Source organism: Spea bombifrons, chromosome 1 (genome assembly GCF_027358695.1).
Source record: "Spea bombifrons isolate aSpeBom1 chromosome 1, aSpeBom1.2.pri, whole genome shotgun sequence".
NCBI lineage: Eukaryota > Metazoa > Chordata > Amphibia > Anura > Pelobatidae > Spea > Spea bombifrons.
In genome coordinates this window covers 127,712,648-127,737,689 of record NC_071087.1, presented here as the reverse complement: position 1 = coordinate 127,737,689, position 25,042 = coordinate 127,712,648, and the positions used below count along the sequence as shown (strand labels likewise).

The following is a 25,042-nucleotide window of genomic DNA, read 5'->3' as shown; positions in this document are numbered from 1 at the left end:
ACTTTTGATGGTGGAGCATCAACTTAAACAGAAGGGAGACGGACGATATTATTGAAATTTTAAAATATATGATTTAAAACATGATTGGGAAAAAAAACTGTCTCCTAAAACATTTGTTTTCTTGCTGCTACATTAAACCAAATTTGTCGACCCCTGGAGTCCACAATGTCTTATAGCAGGTATTTTGGAAGATGAAACTTCAAGGCCTCAGGAAAAATCTGAGACAGCCAAAGTGTAAACTCCTGTGGCAGCCACTTACCAGGAAATGTGTGATCTGGAGAGGACAAATCACAGGAGTGCCAGACAATGACTGTTGAACTAAGAAATGATACAAGGTCCCTCAGGTGGGAGGACCCTAGGTTTCCAAAACAGCCTCCAGCCTCCTTATAACAGATTAGCAGATGTCTTCCCATAAAGAATGAAGAGACCCAAGGGTGTCTTTAGTGATACTTCACATTACTTTCTAACAATAGTGGTGTGTTTTTACCGTAAATGAAGCCCCAAACTACCAATAACATAAGGCAGAGAGGCTTCACTGTAAAAACAGAGCATGAGAAACGTCTGGCTCCAGACTGCTAAGTATTAATAGCCTTTGAAAGAGGGTGTTCACAAGGGTCTCTTACATCTTTGCTTACTGTGTGGGTAGTTTACAGCAGTGTCATGATTCTTCCTTAAAGGAACATTTTATTTTAATAACTGCTCTGTACAATGGATCTATGAACTGCTTGGTCCCATCCATTCTAGCTGGACTGCACATTAGCCCAGTGTACCGCTGGCATGGGTTCAATTCTAGAGTTTCTTGCCACAAATATCTGCACATGGGCAATACACCCAGAGGTGCTGCCTACCACAAGGTGCCGGTACACTGAATGAAAATTAGAGAAGTATATGACTTGGCAGAAGTGGAAGCCAAGAGAAGGCATAGCTACTTAACAGAAAAGTTATAAACTCTCTAGTTAAAAGTATAACATTAAAATGTCCAACGCTGAAGTGTATAATCCATGTAATGAAATAAGATTTTTTTACCGCATAGTAAAAGTACTCCTTGCAATATTTAGTATTGCTGGGAAGTGGTTGGGTTATAATAGAAAGGAGGAAATACTCATTTGTAGACAGAAATCCAGCATCTCACCTGCCCAGATGTGGCTTCTGCTCAACATAAATACACTTAGCAATAAACAGAAGAGCTCCACCATCTGCTGCAGAGCACTTAATAAATGTTAAATTTGCTAGCTACTGATTAACTGTAAGAAAAACGCTATAATTTAAATTCCACTCCCCATTAGCATGACAGGCGCCAGATTAAATTTTTTTTACGTCCGCTGCAGTTTAGGAAAAGACAAATGTTTCTTCCCTTGCTCTATGCGACATTTGAACAAAAAGCTGTAGGAAGCTGTCTACAGCAGAGTTAACACTTGACCACTACCAGGAGAACTTTGCATCCAAACACGATATCTTCAAAGGCCAGCATGTCTCCATTACGGCAAACCTATGGATATCGGCCTACGTAACTACCTGGACCTAAGACCAAGGAATGATTAAGGTCTGAGCCCTCACATCAGGAAAAACAGGCAGACTAAACTGAATGGATCGTATCTGCTGTGAACTTCGGTTTCTTTGTAAGGAAGCTAGCATGCACCCTTGGCATACATATAAGGTGGGCTTATAACATGCACACATTGCTTATTTTACTCTATAAAATAGAATTACTAAGGTGTATTCATCTGTAACATGGATTATTTGGGAAACAAATGGTGTTATTCATGAAACTCACATGAACATCCCCCAGAGGCTTTAAGAAGTCTCCTCTCATCCAGACAATGGAAAGTCTTTATCAGTATTTAATTCAGGACAAGAAAAAGTATGCCTTCTTTGTTCAAGACGGATAAGAGACTTTTGACTTTAATTAGGAAATTCACTTAGGATTCCCATGTTCTTATTAAAAGCCTGTTCCTGTACATAAAGTACCTTTCCACTCAAATTAAAATACCAATGATGACCTGTTTTCCAGGCATCACTGGCCCCATTTACCCCAAGGCAGCAAGCTTTTCTTGTCTTTTTCCAGAAGGGAAAACAATCGTCTTGGGGTTTGGGCCCTTTTGGCTGTTTTCATCTAATCTCATGCCAATAAATTCTTGTAAAAAGGATTCAGTGTGAGTGACTGAATAGTCAGCTTTCCTAATTTTTATTATCGTTTCACAATCTTAAGGCACTTCAACCCTCAGCAAGAAACGCTGCTAGATATCGTCACCTTCATCTAAGACCTCCACGGTCCAAAGCAATATGTCCATCCTTTTCATACTGTGAAACTGGTGGCAGAAGTATATTTTACAAATATCTTTGTATTCTCTGGTGGAAGGACTTGAAGGGTTGATTAGTGAGAGCCTTCTGCGACAATTTAGCATGCATTATTTTGGATGGATAAGGGATGATAAAGTGATGTTTTCTGGACACTGTTTTGCCTGACACTGAAGTCCTCTTTACAGTCAACTCTGCCGACATCCAAAATTCATTTCAGGTAGAGTCTGGTAACTCTAAGCTTGACATTTGTTATTTAATTAGCTTAGATAATACACTTAAAAATGTTGCTTTTAATCTTTAAGTTTAGTGCGTAAAATAAGGGAAAAAAGACCTCACACTTTCAGAAATTGCAGACATATTTCAGATGAAATAAGGCTTTTAATGGCCATCAATGTTAAGTAAGCAAAATATACTGCATGGCAAGTATTCCAGGACGATACAATTTAAGGCAGAAAAAGGAAATTTTAGAATCACTGCAAATAGTGCAGAAGATGACCGATACAAGCATAGAACAGATTAAATTAGTAGAATAATTTATCAAGAGTTGCATGTTTGAGTGCCCTGAAATAACGAGCTCTGGCGCCAGTCCTGAGCCTTATGGCGTCTTTCCTCCCTTGGTGCCGGGGATTGGGAAAGGGTGCAGGTGCCTGGAAAGGGAAGGTGGCAAATGTCAGCTTGAGAAGAGGAAATGCTGCTTTGCCAAATCTCCAGACTCCCAGCTCAAGAGAGGAAGAGGAGGATCCCAAGCCAAAACACAGATATATTTTGGTCATACTTTGTTGCCTATGTAAAAGACACACAATTCTTTGTCTTTGTTCTAAGTGTTTTTGGTGTGTCATGAGAGTGGTTCACTATGAAGTGAGAATTGCCTTAACAATTTGTTACGCTCAATTAATGCATATCTATTTCCCAAAACCTTGTCATAGATTTCTAAATTCTATAATGCTGATGTAAAGCTAAATAAATGTTTGGGACATCCAAAGTCTCTTCGTCAAGTAGGAACATCTGAAGAAGAGACCTCTGGGGACCTGAGGCTTATGAGACTTTACATTTTTTTCTATATTGGCCTTCACTGTTCCCTAAAGGAGAGTTGTGGTTTTAACTGAATTCCATATCCATTATGATGGGTAATTCTCAGAAAGTATCTTCTAAAAGAAGGGCTGAGATGGGCCTGTGCAGTTCAACTGGTACAATGCCTTTCAAGAAATCTCGCTACATCATAAGCTTATCATATCTCTTCCTGCAGCATAAGCTCATTGGGCTTGTTTATTCATGATATATATAGCAAAATTGGTGAGTTGCAACTACATCCTTCCTAAAGAGCCTGCATTAGTAAATAAAGGTTAGGTGTGGGGAAGGGGGAGAGCTTCAGGACAGGATATTTATTAGATATGCCAGTTCTATACGAAGATGCAAATCTCTGCCTCCATAAAACTTTTTTGTCATCTCCAAAGCACGACGACAGAACAGGTTACAGGTATATCTTTACAAAATGACTGTCACTACTCCCTGTAGTTTTTTTTTGCCATTTATACCAAGGTAGACAGAAGCCACACAACTGAGCCAGAATGGTCAATTACAACTATTCAAGGTAGTCATACTGCATCAGGAGGGGAGAAATTTAGGTAGACAGGGGTTTCCAGATGTTCTGTCCAAGTCCTTTTGAATTGGTCACATCTGGATTGAACCCCAAGAAATCCCCGAAGAGTGAAATATCATACAAAAAGGATGTGAGATGCTCGCCAAGAACCACTTCATAGTCTGCTTTACGGCTCGTCCCCGCTTGAGATCATCACAAATGTCACCTCTCTTGTGGCATTACAGAGAAAAATCCCCATCTACATATCAGTTTGAAATGGGAGGTACCCACCGTATCCCACTGACAAGGCCAATATGTACGTCTGGGGTTGTTGGTTCCCTTGTGCAGAGGAAATTTGCCTCTCATGTCGGTTCTGGACTGCCCTTTCGGGTGGGACCAGACTGATACGTAGATGGAGAATTTTTCTCTGTAATGCCACAAGAGAGCTAAAATTTGAGATGCTCTCAAGCCATACCTCTGACGTAGAAACAAGGTCAATTGACTCAACTATTCAGCGTAAAGAAGGAAAAGGAGTGCTGGAAGTAACGATATGGCCCCACGGAGCCCTTATCTCAACATCATCGAGTCTGTCTGGGATTACATGAAGAGAGATGCAATTGAGGCTGCCTAAATCCACAAAAGAACAGTGGTTAGTTCTCCAAGATGTATGGAATAACTTACCTGCCGAGTTCCTTAAAGTGTACCTAGAAGAACTGATGCTGTCTTGGAGGAAACGGGTGGTCACATCAAGACTTTGCATTTTGTTAAATGATAGAACTTTTACTTATTTATTATTATTTATTGTTTACATACACATTGGCAAGATGTTTCTCCATGTGTCATAAAATGGCATTTTCTATAATAATAATAATAAAAAATCCACTCTCTTGTAACAGCCCAGTCAGTATGTAACATACCTTTAAAAAGTAACCTTTTTGAAAATTCTAATGTTAATATTCCACTCCATTACATCACTGTTTCTAAAGTTTAGGGTATCTTAGTAAAATGTATACAGACCAAAGGTCCATGAATATATACATAGAGAATAAAACATGTGTCTCTTAGATTAAGCCAAGTTATGATGGCCCCACAACAAAAAGAACCTGATGAGCATCAAAGCGCTCCAGTACCTTCGAGATGGCACTAGATGAGACACTGGAGTCTGGAAATGACGCACTTATCACTACTGTTCTTGTTCCCCGGGCAATTATCACTTCCAGCTACATCATGGATTATAGGGAATTTAACAAAAGCTCCTGGCAGGAAGTAAAATGTAAATGTTGAAGGCTGTCAGGTTGACCAGGGGCCAAGAAAACAATACAAGCACTGGCCCTCTGGTAATGTTGGCTATCATCCTATCAAGATACAGGTGCTACTATCACAAAAGGGTTTTGTGGGTACACATACAAATACATAAATGTGTGTATTAAACAAAAATCTGCATAAAATATTTTTAACATATAACGCAAGCCCCACAGAACGTACCTCCTATCCCTGTTTCCGGTTACCAAGTGGTATGGCGGGCTGTCTTTCAGATTGACGCATGTGAAGTCTCCAGTGGAGTTACCCAAGGTTGTGATACTCTGACATGTTTGCAGGTTATACACCTGTATCTGCCACGAGAAAGCAAGGGAGCAATCATTAAGACAACCATATTGGAAGTAGCAAAAAAAGAACTTTACAACAAAGTAAGACATGCACAAAAAGAGCTTGCATTAGGTAATAATAGCATATCATGTTCCAACATCAATTCTACTTCACCTGATTATTGTGGTGTCTGGCAATACCAATATGATCTCCCTGGTGGGACAATTTAGTAAATCCTTAGATGTAACAAAAAAGAAGTTTATGATCCATGAATAATAGATGTTTCATTTAAAAAGCCGCTTGCTACAATCTGATGTCATGTTTGACAATGAGCCAGGGAGGCTATGGGGCTAGTTTGAGCCAGATATAACTTATTGGGTTTGCTTACAATCAGAAAATTGACTTCTCATGCCATCCCAAAGGTGACTAAAGGCTGGCAACAGTAGACTTTTTTTTATCCAAGGCACTTAGATGGTTTAGTGCATAGTGCAGCATTCCCCATGGGGGATATAACACAGGCTCTTACTGACCAACCTAATGTCATGATGCCTAATATATTTTATTTAAGATAAATGAGTGAGAGTATGTATGTGTGTATATTATATATATATATATATATATATATACACATACACATATATATATACACATACATATACCCCCATCACTTGTAATAGAAAGTTGAATATAATTCTAGATACATTAATTGCTAGAGAAAAACTTGAATTTTGGCTAGTGTTAAAATGCAAATGTAATCTGTAGCACTAGTCACACAGATCATAATGAATCTGGCACAGAATAAAATGTTCATGAATGGAATGTGCAAGAAGATTATATTTAGGGTTCTTAAAGTATATTATATGACCATGTATGGACACCCTTCTAATTATTGAGGTTAGGTGTTTCAGCCAGACGCATTGCTAATAAAATCAAGCACATAGGCAGCCATCTCCATAGACAAACACTGGCAGCAGAATGGGTCATACCGAGGAGCTCAGTGACTTCACATGTGGCACTGTCATAGGATGCCACCTTTGCCACAAGTCAGTTTGTGAAATGTCTGCCCTGCTAGATCTGCCCCACTCTGCTGTAAGTGCTATTATTGTGAAGTGGAAATGTTATACAGTAACAACAGTTCAGCAATGAAGCAGTAGACCGCGCACACTCACAGAGCGGGGCTGGCACGTGTTGAAGTGCGTATTGTGTAAATATTGCCTGTTCTCCATAACTTCACTCACTACAGAGTTTCAAACTGCCTCTGAAAGCAACATCAGCGCAAGCGCTGTGCCAAACATCAGCTGGAGCGTCACTCGACTCTGGAGCACTGGCAAGCCAGGTACAATGGAAAAAAGGAGAATGGTGATCAGCATTATCTGCTGTGTCAGTCCTGAAGCCGACGGAAACAATATTTAATATAAAAAGGTTCCCATTGGATCTATCCAGGCCCTCCTGTAGGATTGTGTTTTCTTTATAAAAGTACCATATTTGCTCGATTAAGCAAAAGCTCTGAAAAATACCCCTCATCTTATATTCAAGGTCATCTTATAATCAGCCCTCAAATAAAGGTCTGACTACAAGACTAAGATCCAGATCCCCTGCAGCACTGCAAGGGGACCTGGATCCTCCTCTCTGGTAACCCCCGCTGCTCCTGCTCGGCAGCAGCAGGGGTTGTGTGCATCCCACAGAAGTTCACAGTTTTTTTTTTTTGTTTATTTTTTTTTTAAGAGAGGAGGGTCCCCCACAGCACTGCAGGAGACCTTGATCCTCCATTCTGGCAGCAGGTAAACGTTTGCGGGATGCGTACAAACAACCTCAGCAGCAGACCTCCATCGGATGCCCCACTAGAAACCAGGGAATCTGAAGCACATGGGGCAAGTCTAAGGATACACTGGTAAGTCGGGGAAGGGGGGGGGTGTAAGAGTGACATATAGGGGGGTATAAGGGATTTCTGGAGCATTTAAGGGGTATAAGGCATATCAGGGAGGCAGAGTGACGAATAGGGGATTAAAAGACATATCAGGGAGGCAGAGAGGCATATAGGGGTGTATAAGGCATATATGGGAGGCAGAGTGGCATACAGGGGGCTAAAAGGCATATCAGGGAGGCAGAGTGGCATACAAGGGGTATAAGGCATATCTGGGGGCAGGTTGAGAATAAAAGGAGTTTAAATCTTAATCACAGTTTTAATTAAATATAAGAAAAAAGTTTACATGTAAATTAATATTTACTAGTAAAACCTTTTTCTTATAGGGTAGTCTTATATTCAGGCTTTTTTTCCTAAATGAATATTCAAATTTTGGGGGGTCATCTCATAATATATATATATCACACAAGGTGGGGCATTATTCTACTCAGGGGATGTTGAACATAAATCGGGAGTTTTTCTTTTTATTAGTGGAAACTAATTTTTGGTAAAAGTGGTAACAGTTGTTTTCCCCCCTAATTGTTTTGCCGTTTTATCCATTTAATCACGAAAGGGTTTAGGTAATCAATTTAGGTAATACACTGCCTAGTGTTCTAACATCAAATTACAGCATTTTTTTAGGCTTATTGTCTTACTTTTTTACTGCCATTATCATTTTGCCTCAAAATATAAATTTTTTATCTTCTTAATCAACCATCTTTTTTCCTACAAGTGGTTTTGATGGAAAGCGTTCTGCAGATCGAAATATTTCAAGTTTGTAAGTGTATAAGTTGCTACTATCATACTCCATTTAACCAAGAACTGTCTGAAAGCAGCGCAAGCAAACATAATAATAATAATAATAATCTGAGTGGATAATAATCTATTAACGAGTCAAATATTTTACAAACCAGGCACGATGAGAAAAGTGTGGCTCGGGAACGTCCAATCACCAAGCTCTCATCCTCTTCAGGATGGAAAGACTAATTATCCTAAGAGGCGCAACCTGATTGATTTACAGGGTGATGTCAGCTGGGAAAGCGGTGCCAAGCAGCAGTACTCTGTACCTAGCACACTGCAGCCATCTGGATTACTTCATTTCTGCGGCTGTGATTCGTTTACACATTAATGAATATCTTAACCCATTTCGCATTAGTCAATCTGGGGAATATCAAGAACGAAGAAAACACTGTGCCTAGCAATATTCTTTATCCCAGCTTACTAGACTAAGGGATAATTGGCAGAATACAATAAAATCATGCGAATGCATAAAAAAAGACATTTCCCACAGATCCACTGTAATAGTTTTGTAAAATATAAGGAAAAAAGACTAATATGGTTTTATATACACCCACATAAGTGAACCTGGTATCATTCAGCTGTATGTCATAAACAGGTTTTTTAATTTAGTGTGTTTATTCCACCCAGATTGTGTACATGTTGTTGAGTATAGCTGGTTTTTACAGCTTTTCATTTTCTTATCAATATTTAGAACAATGCTTTAAATTAAATGCTTCAGAATCGGATTAATAGAATGCAAATCGCGAGTAAAGCTTTTGTAAAAAGTTTTTCTAGCATACCGGATTACGTAAAATTCAAGAAGCTTCTTTACCTTGTTACCACTGCTGGCAAACCAGCCATAGCTTTTGACACCAAACGCTGCCTGAGTAGCTGAAACATCCAAACAGGTGACTGGTTGGCCATACGTCGAGTGTAGTATTTTCTCTGGTTCTTCTGACTTCAGAAGGTAAACTATTTCCTCAGCAGCAGCTATGGCTACAGGCTGTCCTCCGGCGTCATGAACCAAGTGAAGGAAGTTTACCTGCATCAAGTGGGGGAAAAACATGACACGGTAATAATGACCACACAAACCAACTGTGGAAAAGACAACTGATCATCATGTAGGGAAGTTTCTCAACAACAAAAAAAAAAAGAAGCAGAGGGTTGCTTATGTAGGTGTCTCAAATACCTCTAAAGTCTGAAATTAAGCAGGTAACAGCTGGAATATGCTGATTTCAGGGTCTTCTGTAGGATTGATCAGGGAAGAATGGACAATGCTTGATAGCTTTCCCTAATGAATGTCTCAAACTTTGTCCAACACCATAGGAGTGTTCAACAACCAAACAAATCAAGACATATTGGCCTTCATGGATATTGTCAGGTGCGGTGCATGGACTATACATTTTCAGGTTGTGTTATACACTATATCTTTGCAGAAAGAAATCACCTGCATGCCATGCACAGGATGCCGTGAACAGGATGGAGTATTCAACCATTATACCCTCCAAACAAGGAGCACAGATTAGTTAAAAAAGAAAAAAGTATGAGAAGCAAGATCCCAGGTTACAGATATGGAATACTGATAATAAATAAGCCAAGACAAAACCTGCCTCTGTCAGCACTAAGTTAACCATTGAAATGCTTTTGACAACGATAGCTTGCACTGAACATATGTATTAAACTGTACCGAAGTCAAAAGCAGACCTAAAGCTAGTGTAACTAATGCACCCTACCCCTAATATTCCTATATTAAAAAAATATTGGAAAAACTATAGAATAAATAGTTGAAGCATGCATCACCAGTTTTCAAGAGCAAAAAAAACAAAGAAGAAGACAACCCTATGATGAAAAGTAGAATGTGTGTAAACATTTATTAACACAATAAAACATTTGTTGTACCTAATTAAATGTTTACAATCAAATCACTTTTTTTCTTGCAATAAGAGGCACGTACCAGCTTCTGAGTCTGGAAGTTGCAGGTATTTTGCCAATACCCCCGCTCATCAGGACATGCCACTTTAACTTGGAAACTGGACGCTGTTGCTATAGCAGCCTTCTCTGGGCTGAGGGCAAGAGCCTGGATTTTCTGGTTGTGCTGATAATGATGGATGGGTTCTCGACCAATCAGAAGACTCCAAACATCAACAGTACCTAAAAAAAAAATACTAAGGCATTATCTATAAATACGGGATGCATGGCGTTAGCATTTGAATATCCATAACTCTTAAATGCGATACACAATTTGACGGCTAAATACATTTTATGTTTTTTGTATGGATTGTAGCTAGTAACTGGCTTTTCTTGTTTTCATTCAATCTGAGGAAAAGACCTCTGAGGTCCCCAAGGCTTTTTGACTTTATATCGTTTGGTAAGCTGGCCAAGTAAAAGGTATCAACTAAATAAAACCTCAAATTTAGGTGATGCGCTGTCCCTTTAAAAGTATTCTAGAAACACCAAATTATTAAAATTGAGAAAGTGCCATAACATGTCAGCTTAATTAATGGAGAGGTTTAAATAGGACCTTGATCTTCTCTGAAACCAGTTAGACAATTATTTACCTTTTAAGTAATTAACACAATTGGCATTTTGCAAAGAAGTTATCCAGGACAAAGTTCTACTGAAAGCGTCAAAGCTCCTTTGGGACACTTTATTCTGGGGGCTCATCTTTAGATGGAGGACTAATTGCATCTTTGGCTGCGTGCTCTCTGCGCGAGGCAGCTAATTGTTTAGGCAAATAGCAGATTAATTTAAATATGCATTGCTAATAATAAAAGCAAATGGCCTCCATTATGTTTGCCGTTCCCAGGCCGATCAGTATAAATCTTCCACCCAAGACCCATTAGGATGACGGAGGAGGCGTGGAGGGTCCGCATTACTTCACAGCAGTAGCACTTTCTAGACATCAAACAGCACTTTTTGAAAGCAAGCATAAATCAGCTTAAACTCATTAGGTACCATTTGCACTGCTTACTGTTTCATTATAGTTCTCCTAAGGGAGAAGCAGCTGGCATCTCTACCCAATCCATAAAGATTATTATTATTTTTTTTAAATAATGAACTTTAACAAGGGTGAAAGGTTTGCGACAGATATATATGGGATTCTTTTGTCTGAATAAAATTAAATGTCTGGAGAACAGTTTAAATATTTGTCATTGCATATGCTAGCGTAGGAACACAATATATAATAATGCATATACTTAAAGATGTATCCTTTTTACAAAAGCCTATGTATTATCAGTTTGAGGCAGATGGGGTTTTGCCATGCCTGTTTTAAACTTGCACATTTCTGTGTGTTGACCAGGGTCAACCCTACCCAAGTGTCTGATGTACCTACAGATTATACAAAAAGCTCAGTAGGAATATATATATATTATACATATTTATATATACATACACATATATATATATATATATATACACACACACACACACACACACACACACACACATACCTAAAATATGCAAAGTGATTACACTATGTGACATATGCACTCTAATTACACATAGGCTAGAATTAGGAACAATGGCAAGAACGTTAGTTTTCTTTGATATGCTCTGGTTCTTCCGGTGCATCAACACACAGCGAATCTGTCAGAAAAGTTTTAAAAAGGGACATTGTTCCCTCTCACATCTAATCTGCGAGGCATGGAATGAGGTGAGATTTATGAAAGCTACAGGCTGTTTCAACCCCCCCCCTTTAGGTGGCCAAGAGCCAAGCGGCACCAAGCCTGGCAACAGATGGGGTCTTGGCATCACCCTACTGGTCCCTGCATTAGCAGCATCTGCTCATTACCTGGCACGTCGGACGCTTCTGCTTCCACCCCTCCTGCTTCCTGCCCACCCCATGAGTTCCAATCAAAGCAGCTATGAACTACATTTAAATGTTATTATTCTGGGCTCAATAAAAGCACATTTGCAAAATACATAAAAAAAAAAAAAGGTAACACTAATTGGCAAGGGAAGAAAGGAGCAGGGCACAAAGGTCGTGCTTCAGATATTCAAGGAAAGAACACTATTCATGAAAGAAGTGGAAAAAAACACAATGGGGAGTTATCATGAGTGCATCCGTGTTAAATCAGCTAAGAGGTCTTACAACCAATACATCAAAACCTTCACAAAAAATACAGGCGCATAACCTTGCCAAATGACAAAGTATTGTATGAACAATGTGATATTTTGGAGCAAATTAATGTGAATTATTTCATGCCAACAACGCTTTGTTCTACTGGATCAAATTTAAGCAAACAACTTATGCTGAATGATTTGGGTTGTATTAGCGAGACACTAAAGGGAGTCTGGCCAGATTTCTAGAGCTGAGGGGGTTAAATTGAGGCCCTTCTTGCAAGACAATGTTGGCTGCAGAACGTACCTGGCACCAAAAACCACTCAGTGCTACAAGCCTCAGAAGGACTAAAAACTTGCTTAATGGGTGCTGTGCTTGTGCGCTCTCCTACATGCATATGGTAGCCAACACGTCCACTCGCAGGAAAAAGTGTGATCTCCTGCGAATTCAGCTCTACAACATACAGCTGCTTTAGAATAATATCAGACAGCTATACAAAACTTTTTCCCGATAATATCTTCCACACAAAAGCAACAGGGAATTACAAAAAAAAAATCTGCGTATCGATTAAGTAACTATGGTGCGGATATACTGTGCGGTTTACTTGGTTATTGCACCAAGTGTTCATAAACACCATTATTAAACCAAATACCAGCTGGTAGGAGGAGTACTATAAATCATCTAGTATGCTCCAAAGGAAAAGCAAGATTTGGAACGTGCAGGGTAAGAAATAATTACATGAAAAATGGCTGTGTTTTCAGTGGATTTTTTAATTCTTCCTCTGAATGCAATGACAAAGGAAGTGAAGAAGACATACAAACACACTTAAATAAAGCTAAAGCAAGTGGAGTATGAAAATACCTTACATGTATTTGTTATATGGGATAACCAACTGGAAGAGAGGACTTAAATAATGGGCAATTAAAACTAAAATAGGGCAATATTAACAGATAATGCATGTAGATTCAATATCCCAATATTATAGTGAGGACAGAGAACACGGTAACATTTATGAAGAAAGTACAGCCTCGGTCTTTCTCTAGCGCCTTCCTTTACTATAGGATTTTTCTCTATTACTTCTGTGCACTGGGTCATTATTTTTAATGTCCAAATCTTGAAGGCAAGTAGCACAGTGAACATCCTCATAGTGTTATACAAATACACCAAGAAAACCATGGGTATCTGAGTATGAAATGACCATATCAACTGCAAAATGCTTTGAAAGAGTATATTTTTGGAGGGGGGACATCACTGAATTAAACAGTGGTGCATGGGCAGACTCTCACGGTATTATTTCCCCAAGAAGTAGGGTTCAGGAGTGAACAACGCTGCAACTGATACATATCAATGTCACGCTAGGACAGGGGTCGAGAGATTTGGACTGGATCTAGGAGCCAACCAAATATTTAGGAGCCTACACCAGTTACACCCGATTCAAGATGGCAGCTGTGGAGGAAGTAGTTTCTATTTGCCATGAATCTCTATTTCCTTGATTTTCTCTCTAACACTATCTGGCAGCCCCTTCCTCCCTCCTAAACACAGCATCCCACACTATGTGGCAATCCCTAACCCCTCTGGCCCACGCCATCCGGCAACACCCTTCTCTTCCAGTGCACTATCCAGCAGAGCCATGGTGTGAATCCTCTGTTACACTGGAAGGGAAATAAAAAGGTCCAATCTAGAGCTGAAACAACGAATCGATAAAATCGATAATAATCGATAACGGAAATCATCGATAACGATTTCCGTTATCGATTAATCGAGTGATCAATTCGTTGTTGCTAGGCTCCTTTTACTTACCTCCGCCAGCGTTCCCCGCTTCTGCTCCACGCTCTGCAGTCTCCGCCTTCTTCAAGCTACGTGACGACGGATGTGACGCGCGTCTACTTGGAAGTAGTTGGAAGTGGAACAAGTTCGTAGCGGAGGTAAGTACTCTTTGTCTATTGTCTGTGCGAATGTTTATGTGCGAGACTGGGTGCGCGGCAGAGTGTGTGCGTGTGCGTGTGTGTGCGTGTGTGCGTGTGTGCGTGTGTGCGTGTGTGCGTGTGTGCGTGCGGCAGAGTGTGTGTGTGGGTGCGCGGCAGAGTGAGTGGGGGGGTGCGCTGCACAGTGAGTGGGGGGGTGCGCTGCACAGTGGGGGGGGGTGCGCTGCACAGTGGGGGGGGGGGTGCGCTGCACAGTGGGGGGTCCGCGGCACAGGGGGTGGGGGGTCCGCGGCACAGGGGGTGGGGGGTCCGCGGCACAGGGGGTGGGGGGGCAGGGGATGCAGGGCAGGATGTGAGTGCAGGGCAGAGTGGGGCCAGGAGACTGGATGCAGGTCAGAGTGGGGGTGGGAGGGCAGGGTGGCAGACTGGGTGCAGAGCAGAGTGGGGGTTGGGATGCAGGGCAGGGTGTGAGACTGGGTGCAGAGTAGAGTGGGGGTGGGGGGGCAGGGCAGGGTGTGAGACTGGGTGCAGAGCAGAGTGGGGATGCAGGGCAGGCTGTGAGACTGGGTGCAGGGCAGGCTGTGAGACTGGGTGCAGGGCAGGCTGTGAGACTGGGTGCAGGGCAGGGCAGGGTGTGAGACTGGGTGCAGGGCAGGGTGTGAGACTGGGTGCAGGGCAGAGTGGGGATGCAGGGCAGGCTGTGAGACTGGGTGCAGGGCAGGCTGTGAGACTGGGTGCAGGGCAGGCTGTGAGACTGGGTGCAGGGCAGGGCAGGGTGTGAGACTGGGTGCAGGGCAGGGTGTGAGACTGGGTGCAGGGCAGAGTGGGGATGCAGGGCAGGCTGTGAGACTGGGTGCAGGGCAGAGTGGGGGTGGGGATGCAGGGCAGAGTGAGGGTGGGGGCACAGTGCAAAGGGGTGGGGGCACAATGCAAAATTCTTTTAAATAAACGAAAAATTTGCATATTGTTTTTTTTATCCGATTAATCGATTAATCGAAAAAATAATCGGCCGATTAATCGATTATTAAAATAATCGTTAGTTGCAGCCCTAGTCCAATCATAGGGCAATTTGCTTTAACCGCCACCAAGCATGACCAACAATTCTAATGGAGACAAGGCTTTCAACATGCATATCCATAATTAGGGTTTTTCCAATGCTTAGGGTCCCTTTTAGTTCACAGATGATCAACGTGCATTAAGCGTGAGTATTAATAAATCAAATAACTAAATGATCTAGGAAACTAGAGAATTTGAATAGGGTTTGAACCTAAAGTTTAATGTTGTTAAATGTAAAATAATGAACACAAAAATCCAAAGACAGAATAAATATTTAGTCGGATAGAAGGGACTTGGAATTTATTATTATATATAGAATACATTTAAAGGTGAGCAGGTAGTGTAGTGAAACTGCAGGAAAATCCAGCCACATGTTAGGTGGTATAGGAGCTTTATTATTAATGTAGCTTTGTAAGTAGCTAGTAAGTGTTTCCAGTCTGTATTTAGAAAGCCAAAGTGCTACAAGTTATTCACTACTAACTGTAGCAGCAAACATCAAGTTCTACGGTCATATATTAATGAACCTTGCTGCAAGCAAATACACAGCGATGGACGCCCTGCCTACACGTGAAAGCTGAGAAAGGACTTCTAAGCCTTCCAAGTCTTTGTTCAATTTCCTTCTCTGTCCACAAAGACTTATAACAACATGGGAAATAAAAGGTAGGATCTCATATCCGGAAGGAAGAGGAGACAAATGGAATTAAAATCCATGTGGAAAAGTTTTAGGCAGGTGTAAAAAGTAAAAATGCTTTCAAAGACAGACACGTTTTTTTGTTATCATTTAACAAAATGCAAAGTGAGCGAACAGAAGAAAAATCCAAATTAAATTATTTACTTTCCCCGCCATAGCTTGTTATCCGCCATAGCTTGTTATTGGTACGCACTTTTGTTGCCAAAGTGTTAGACTTTATGTGCGTGTTGAATTATTTTGAGGGGACAGCAAATTTACACTGTTATACAGGCTGTACACCCACTACTTTACATTGTAGCAGAGCGTCATTTCTTCAGTGTTGTAACATGAAAAGATTTAATAAAATATTTACAAAAATGTGAGGGGTGTACTCACTTTTGTGAGATACTGTGTATATATTTATTTATTTCAAAACTATTACATCAAAAACAAATTACATTATCATAGTCACCTTCCTTTGCGATGCAATTTTCCCAACGTCGTAGCAACTTTTTCCCAGAAGACGGTCAACATCAACTTTCCTGCCGACGGTTGCGTCTTGAATTTCTTTGCTACAGATAATGAATGCTTCCCCTGCATACTCTGCCGCTCGCTTTCAGGCTCGTAAAATCACCTTCTTCACGATAACGGGTTATGTGTTGGGAACAAACATCTACGTGCTTGCGCTTATGCTCCTCTATCAGCTGCTTAGGCACCCACCTGGCACACACTTTACTGAACTTAAGGTAGTATTAATATTTTAACAATTCACAAATGAAATACCCACTTTGATGTGGCAGTCATCCCCTACATTGTCAGGAACTTTTATTTACATAATGGGGGCACACCCCATGCAATTTTAGGGTCTACGTTTTGTTATTGTATTTTGTCTGTTGCTGTTATTTCTGGACATGCCACTTACGATTTGTGTCTTAGTTTCACAATTTAGGTGTCATTATTGCCACTGGTCTCTAGGTGTCTCCACGTTCTGTTCTGCAAGTACATCAATGTTGTTGTTTCCAAGGCAACACAAAGCGGTTGATAAGGACAAATTGATATTCGCTCTTATTCTCCTCTTCAGTTGTGTTGATAAACATCCACAAGTGGGTCAACCCATGAACAAAGGAATTGTTTACTGGAGTCTTCGCAAACACAGCTCTTTCGGCAGTACATTTAGCTCAAAAGACAGCTATGTGGAAAATTATTATTACAAATATACTGTATTTTCCTGAATGGATTGAAAAACAATCATAGCAGCTGTGAATGCAAAACTTCTCCCATAGAAGCCATAGAATAGAATTAGCAAGAGTAGAAAGAATGTGAAATGTATAAGAGAAATATGTGCAAAAAAAATAAATAAAAAAAAGGTTTATTTGCTCTAAAAATGAGGGAACTGGAGACTTTTTATATTCCCTGGAGACTTTTTATATTTGTGGAGCTCCTCTTCCCATGGAGTAAGCAAACAACCTAAGCTCACCTTTAATAGTAAGGGAAGTAGTGAAGGAAACCTTGTTTCTGGTAAGTGAGAAATGCAGTTTTGACCTAACCGGTAAGGGTAGTTTATTTGTGATCCATACGATCAGTTTTTTTTCTGATAACCTGAGTAACACAGTACACTATCAAGATGTTAACCCTTGAAACTGAATATGTTTATGTATACCTCAAAACTCAGAATTAAAGTCATCATTTTGATGGCCCTTCTCACATCCAATAACATTGACATGGCACGTTGTGAGTTTAAACGATCTAAGATCGCTTTCTTCTCCCAAATGTCTCTGTAATGCCTCGAGCAACACCCAAATCTGAAGCAGGGGCCCCGTCTGAACGCTCCACAGAATGTCAAAGTGCGCCATATGGCACCGGCCAACTGTTTAAAAGAAGTTTGGTGCTGCTATAGTGCCTCCATATAAAAAACATTCAACAACACCAAAAACCCATGTAGGGAGCATAGCGAGATATTTCTGCCTCTCGCAAAAACGTGGTAACATGTAAAAATAATTACCCACCATCCAGTTCCAAAAAAAGTTTCAAATAGTAAGTTAAAAATTTAGTGCTATATCATTACAGAAATCTTTGCATGGAAAGAGTTAAAACACTGGCATTTGAAATATCCACGGGGTGTTTAGTTTTCAATAAGGCATCATTTGATGAAGTAAACCAAACTGGCTGTGTTTAAAGATGTCCCAAATAGGACATGGGCAGTGACTGGCCACATGTCAAACTTCCCCCAAAACCGCACACCTCCCAAATGTGGCCCTTTAGCCCCCCAAAAAAACTGATAAATCAATGCATGGATGGTATCACTGTATTTAGCAGATGTTGCTGAACACATATTGGGGTGTCGTTTCACAGTGACATATACCAGCAGCTGCAAATTCATACTTGTGTCCTAATGGCATTGTATCTAAGCAAATTAACTTTGAAACCGCCCGCTGGTTTGTTTAAATTTGTGCAAGTATTAGCAACAGATGTCTTCTTTCAAAGGAGGACAAACACAGGCATATTTAAAAAATATTCATCCAGGCATTATTAAAAAAAAAAGTCAGCTTTAATATGTTTAATTATCACATTAATACACAACTATATAATGCTAAGCACACAAACTCACCATCTTCATATGCTACAACAGCCAATGACCCATTTATCCTCACAAAGGACACTTGAGGGTTTAGTCCAAGATCAGAAGTATCCCTGGTGGATTTCAGGAAAGAAGCACCATTGTCAGAGACACGTGTATCCCACAGACGAACATCTCCTGAGGTGTATCTGGAAACACACATTGATCATTTAAAATTTCACAATTGCAAATATAGCCAATAACTAATTTTTGTAATGATTTGCAGAAATATCACATAATACAATAAAAGCTAAACATGGACCAGTTTTAATTTAGTGTTTATGTAACAACCTGAATGGAGAACAAATGCATTGCCTACACCGGCAAGCCGTGGAGTTGATTTGCACTACTAAGTGCAGAGAAAACTGCAAATGTGATGATGACTCTTTTTGATCAGACGATATAGAAGGACAAAAGGTCGGGGGGGGTCTCCTTTGTTATCCATTTAACAAACCCTGAATATAGAAGCTAAAATGGTACAAATTGTCCACATTGCCTTATTTCCTTCCAATGCATCAGCTGAGCTGAGATAAATTGCCTAAGCCAATGAGTAATAATCAGCAATTTAACAATCCAGGAGAAATAACTTAATGGACAGGAATAATCATGCAGATCAAGAGGAACGGGACCATTTTCTCCAAAATATACTCAAATGTTGATTTTTATTTCCTATATAAGCCTGTTATTCATGTTGAATTTTATTAACATTTATTTTATTTAACATTATGGTTTATTCTAGGTAAAGAATTATAAAATGTAAAACTCTGGTGAACTGATAATTCCAATGGGGTTGGAAGTCCAAGAAGAGTTTGAATAGGGTTCAATTAGCATTAAAGATAGTCCTGGTTGGAGTAAACGATGAATTTAATTTGTCATTATTGCACTTCCTTCTCTTGACTTTTAAAGCCACGCTAACAACGTTGCCATTACGATGCCGACACAAAGCAACTGAGCGATTGCAACTTGTATTTAAACATTATTTAGAGACGAGGATGACAATGCCCCCACTGACAATACAACATGCTGCAGTGTATCTTAGAATGCCATGGTTTTCAGAAGATTAAAGCTTACTGACATATTTTATTACAGCTAATAGCATTGCCTTGCACATTAACCACACATGCTAAATGAGTTGTCAGTTACTTTGTAAGTAAAGCAGAGCGAAAATTGAAGCTGATGGTTATGAGGGTCAGGATTTTGTTTTATAGGACAATACTGGAACATTTTCAAGCACAATACTGGATCGTTTAGGGCAGAGGATTTAGCCATGTAACACGCTCATTATGGAAGCAGAGACAATCCTGGTGTGTGTCTATATACATAGAGGAACGCAGGTCTGTGTGACAGCTGAGCAGTGTGACTTCCTAATCTGTTTCATGCATTATCTGGAATCAGCATGTTCCTCTGGCACGGTTCTTTACACTTCCTATTCTTCCAAAACTAGTTCCAGCTTCACCAACAACAAAACTAATGGCAAAAGAATTGGTAGGAAGTTTGTTTTTCCCCCCATTACATCCAACTGGCTTTTCTAGTGGAAAGAACCATAGTTGCAGGAGCTGGACGCTACCCCTAATGAAGTGGCATTGAAAAGGCAGAGGCGATGTGTTCAGAACAGAGGAAACGTAGTGCCAGCTTGCAAGCCAGCCTGGCTAACAACATAGACAGACATCATCAAGTACAAAGAGGTCCAGTGGTGGGAGAAAAATAGCCGCAATCTCCCTCCAGGGCCCCAGATGTCTTCATCGAATTCTCATGCCAACCACAATCAAACGATGGAGAAGTGGTGATGACAGGACGGCTAATTGTCAGCCGTTGGGCACTCAATCTTGGCGGTCAAATGTATCCATTTTTGTATTTATCACAGAAAACACCTTAAAGGTGCAGTGTAGAGATATAGTTTTATAATTTAAACATGAAGAGCTTTAGTCTTCTGGGTTTACAAGGTCCCATTGTACAACTCATTCTACAGCCCCTAGTAATTTGAAATAGTGTGCTTTTCATCATACATTAAACATTAATACAAGAACTGCAATAAACAGAGATGGTCATGGTTATCCAAATCACTGTTTCCATGAAATGTGGTTTATAATAAGCAGACAATAAAATAAAGGGCAAGTAACTTTTAGACTTTTTTTATCATTCAATATTTTATAAGTTATTAAAAAATCTGAAAAGTCCATTCCTTTAAATCATAGGCATTTGAAAGGCATCGATGTGTTTATACAGTTTTTATCTTTTGTTATGAATATGTCCAGACAACAAAGAACACACTTTTCTGTACTTAACAAATAAATGAATAAAAACCACTTACTGGAGCACAATGGCATTTGCTGTTTTTGATCTGTTACTTTTTAAGTTTAAGAAATTTAAGGTCCGAGTACTACTGTTGGTATTATTCATAAATGGACTGTCAAAATGGAGTCAAAAAGTACAATTTTCATTGAATTCTGTTGAATTTAAACTTGCAAAAGTTTTTAGGCATTGTTCTTTTTCTACGGATAGGTTGCTGCGGTAGAGACTGAAAAGTCTTCTCAAAAAGTTTGTTGGTTTTTATGTAAAACAATTAGGGGAAAGAATAAAATGTCGTATCAGCTAAGGTTTGTTTTCCCGACAGACTAGTGGGTGCTTTTACAGTTTTGTCTCTTTGGAGTGGGTCTATTTATCCACTGAGCCAAGCTAACCTTTACCGTACATATCTGATTCTAAATATTTACCATTCCTCGGTGAGTTGAGGTAACCCACTGATCAGATTACCACAATTAAAAGCTCTTTTGAAAGTGATATTAGAAGGGCTGCTTCGGTTGACACTATGGGCTTCTGCATAGGTATCATGTACTCTCTCGCTCTACCCCTCCTGTGCTTGGGGGTGAGGCTGCCAATATGTAAAGAACACTTACTGTAACTGGACCCCCACTCTTTGTTTAGTAATATGATCTTTTAATGGTGATGTCATGTGTTTGGATGAAGAATGGCCGGTAAACAGATGGCAGGACAGACTAAACGATGACGTTTGAGACAATTTACCATGTGGACAGTGTTACACATAACAACTTTAAGGGCACACACAGTCTTCTGACACTTCATGATAATTTACTGTGTGTATGTATACTTATTGAGATAGCCGTGTTAGTTCAATAAATAAAATAAAAAAATTGCAATATAAAATACCTTTTTATTGGAGATTCTATTTTAAGGATGAGCTTTTGAAAGTATAAACCTCCCTTTGTCAAGTCAAAAGCAAGACTGTCCTTTAAATGGAATGTTAGTCTAATAAAAAATAAAAATAAATACATTATTTTATATTGCAATACTCTTTTTTTTAAAAAAAAAAACTAAATAAAAACCTGTTGAGGCATGGACTCTACTAGACCTTTAAAGGTTTGCTGTGGTATCTGGAACTAAGATGTTAGCCGCAGGTCCTTGAAGTTCTGTTGGGAGGTGGCACCTCCATGGATCCACGTGATGTAAAAGAAAACGTGATTTATCAGACCAGGCCACCTTCTTTGATTGCTCCATGGTCCAGTTCTTATGCTCACATTCCCATTGTAGGCGCTTACGGCAGTGGACCGGGGTCAGCATTGGACCCTGACTGGTCTGCAGCTACGCAGCCCCATACACAACAAACTGCAATGCACTGTGTGTTCTGACACCTTTCTATCGGAAACCAGCATTCACTTTTTCAGCAATTTGAGCTACAGTAGCTCGTCTGTTGGATTTGACCACACGGACCAGCCTTCACCATGCGAATGCATCAATGAGCCTTGGCTGCCCAATACCCTATCGCCAGTTCACCCCTTTTCTTTCCTTAAACCACTTTTGATAGATACTGACCACTGCAGACCCCACACGAGCTGCAGTTTTGGAGATGCTCTGACCAGTCATCTAGTCATCGCAATTTGCTGCTAACATCAACTTTGAGGACAAATGTTCACTGTTGCCTAATATATCCCACCTAGTAACATGTGCGATGATAAGATTATCAGTATAATTCACTTCACACTATATAGACAAAATATTAGGAGACTTTACCATTTGGAATTAACAATTAAGTGGTGGCAAATGTTGCTTTAGAGTACTGGGCTTTACACTGTAAACCATGTTTTTCCTGAAAGGGTTTGGTATACAATGTAGTTGCCTAAATGTGTTCTGAGACATCCAAGACAAATTATTTTTTTGATACACAAAGCCATTATGTAGAGGTACAAAACATGGCTACAATTCCCATGACTCCAAAACAGGATGGGTGAGCAATATGGGAGTACTGGTTCAACAACAACTACAAATAACGAGTTGAGATTAAGCTATAGGGCCATATGACCTAAATTTGTGGTCCCATATGTAAAACTAAATAATATGTATTTTCAGTTTCCTAAAGCAGGGTCTTTATGTTATTCCTATAATAAAAAATGTACCCACCTAGGTTTCTTCAGAAGCACAAAGAATCTTCCATGGTACTGTTTGCAACGGACTGATTTAGTATTTGTTGAAAGAAAATTTGTACAGGGAGACATTTTTAATGATATCTAAAGTCTAATGTTGCTAGACATTGTTGTATGCAGAGCGTTTTATCGCAAATGGTGTGAAAAGCCACGTGAATCCTGTACTAGATATGCATAGTGTGCAGAAAGCTAGGGTAATAGCATATTTAGGTTTGTGTATGAATATGCAAGACGATGCTCAGAAGCAGGAACGTATGACAGCGCAAACCCCTTTCTGCTTATCGGGTTTGCTTTTACATAATCTCGGAACGTAGGCCTGCTGTCCCAAACTGAACCGAAGCTAGAGATCAAGTTCTCTGTACAAGAAGTAAGAAGAAACAATGCCCTGTGGCTTTAAGGGGATCTTCAGGGAGCTGTAACTGTAGAAAGGCCAGTGTATACAACATTGATTGGGAATGAGGTAACCGCAGCCAAGCGTGTCTCAAATGAAAAGGGATTGCAGGTCTGACCCAGAAAACAAGCATCGTAACCGCCTGATAAAACTTTAATGATCAGCACAAGATTCGCCATCACTCAGGCGCTCCGTACAAACACATGGATATTATATTCATACAGTGCACATACTGGAAGCAATCTCAGGAGGAGAAGCTGTCAGAAGCATACACTGAAGAACAGGTCTAGTTGCACTAAAATCAATAAAGTAAAAACTGCATACACAATGAGCCCCTTTCTCTTAATAAGTCAGTGGAAAATAAAGCATGAAGGGAAAACTGTATTATTCAATAATAATCCCTGTGTAGTAAAACATGCTGCACATGTAAATTGGGCTTTACTCCATGCACTATATAGCTCCACCAGTGGAGAAGGCACGTTAAAGTACTTTGTTAGAAGCTGCAGCGCATGGCCCCGCTATTCACATTTGGCATCAGTGTTGGCTGCTTGAAGCAGCCAATCACGGTCAGGAAAGCGCTCCCGCTAAACTCAACAACAGTGACTTCTATGCATGGGTGGTCTTGTGAGAACGTATCTCCTGTGAGCCAAGGAGCTGAGCACAGTGTAGCAAAGCAAATGCGATCTATTTGCAAGAGGAAAAGGGAACACTAAAGTGCTGTATACTGTAACCTCCCTTTAATGAAAGCTAAATGTTTTGTTACACTACAGTAAGTGTGTTCCAGTAGCAAAAGAACATACTGATCAAATAATACATTAAAATCCATTTTTATTTCCAATTTTCTATTGGTCTTACCCGGCAATTACAACTCCGTCTGACGAATGAACATCACACAGGACCTTCCCCAGTTCATAGTGCAGCTGGCTCACAGCACCAATGCGGTTCTGAAACAGGTTAGTAGAAATAAGTTTGACCAAAGCCTTCTATTACAGATCTCATGAATATCAAAGCATTATCTTATGAGTAACAAGGCTATAAAATGCCCTTAGCACACTGGACTGTGATTCCTCCAACAGTGTATTTACATGGGTCTAATGTGGTACAGCTGTGACAAGACTATTTCCAAGGGGCTCAGGTCCTAATGCACCCCAGGGGTAGCATGAAATCTGTTCTTCACTGGCACGGATTTGTCTTACTTGATCCAGCGTGGGCAGCTCATTCTTTCGTGATCCAGTTCCAGACATGATGCTGTATCTTGGTATCACAGATATGGAAAGACTAGATACCCTATAAGGTAGCAAGGAAAAGATATCCATGCCATGAAGGGCTTCTAGTTCCCCGCTAGACATTAGTTGCATTGAACCAAGTAACCCACGAAGTAGGGGTCCTCTCACAAAAGGAGGAGCCCCATCCCGGAGAAGCCCAGGTGCCATAAGTTTCTAATTGGCGGTGAGGTACAAATGGTATATTCCATTGTTAAATGCAATTTTTAGTGTTTGTGCTATGCCTCTAAAATCCAACTACATGAGATATAGCTGCAAAATGCACAAATAAGCCACCCCAATTAAATACTGTCTTTAACATAAAGGAAATATTTGTTTCACAGTAATACAAACCACTGAACAGTGCATGCATTAAATCTTAAAAACACACACAATTAAAAATGTGAGTGCCTCTTAAAGGAGAATCGCCCCCTTGCTTCGAGGTTAAATTATAAAAAAAAAAACTTTC

The 25,042-nt window shown here is 40.1% G+C and overlaps 1 protein-coding gene across 1 annotated transcript in view; it reads right to left on the bottom strand.

Moving 5' to 3' along the window:
* FBXW8 (F-box and WD repeat domain containing 8) overlaps positions 1-25,042 on the bottom strand; it is a 43,386-nt gene that overhangs the window by 4,504 nt on the left and 13,840 nt on the right. Inside the window, exons 4-8 of the mRNA XM_053473275.1 lie at positions 24,167-24,255; positions 18,473-18,630; positions 10,105-10,301; positions 8,983-9,192; positions 5,366-5,493 (exon numbers count right to left, since the gene is read on the bottom strand). Of these exons, the coding sequence (XP_053329250.1) occupies positions 5,366-5,493; positions 8,983-9,192; positions 10,105-10,301; positions 18,473-18,630; positions 24,167-24,255 (782 nt within the window). The remainder of the gene's footprint in view (positions 1-5,365; positions 5,494-8,982; positions 9,193-10,104; positions 10,302-18,472; positions 18,631-24,166; positions 24,256-25,042) is intronic.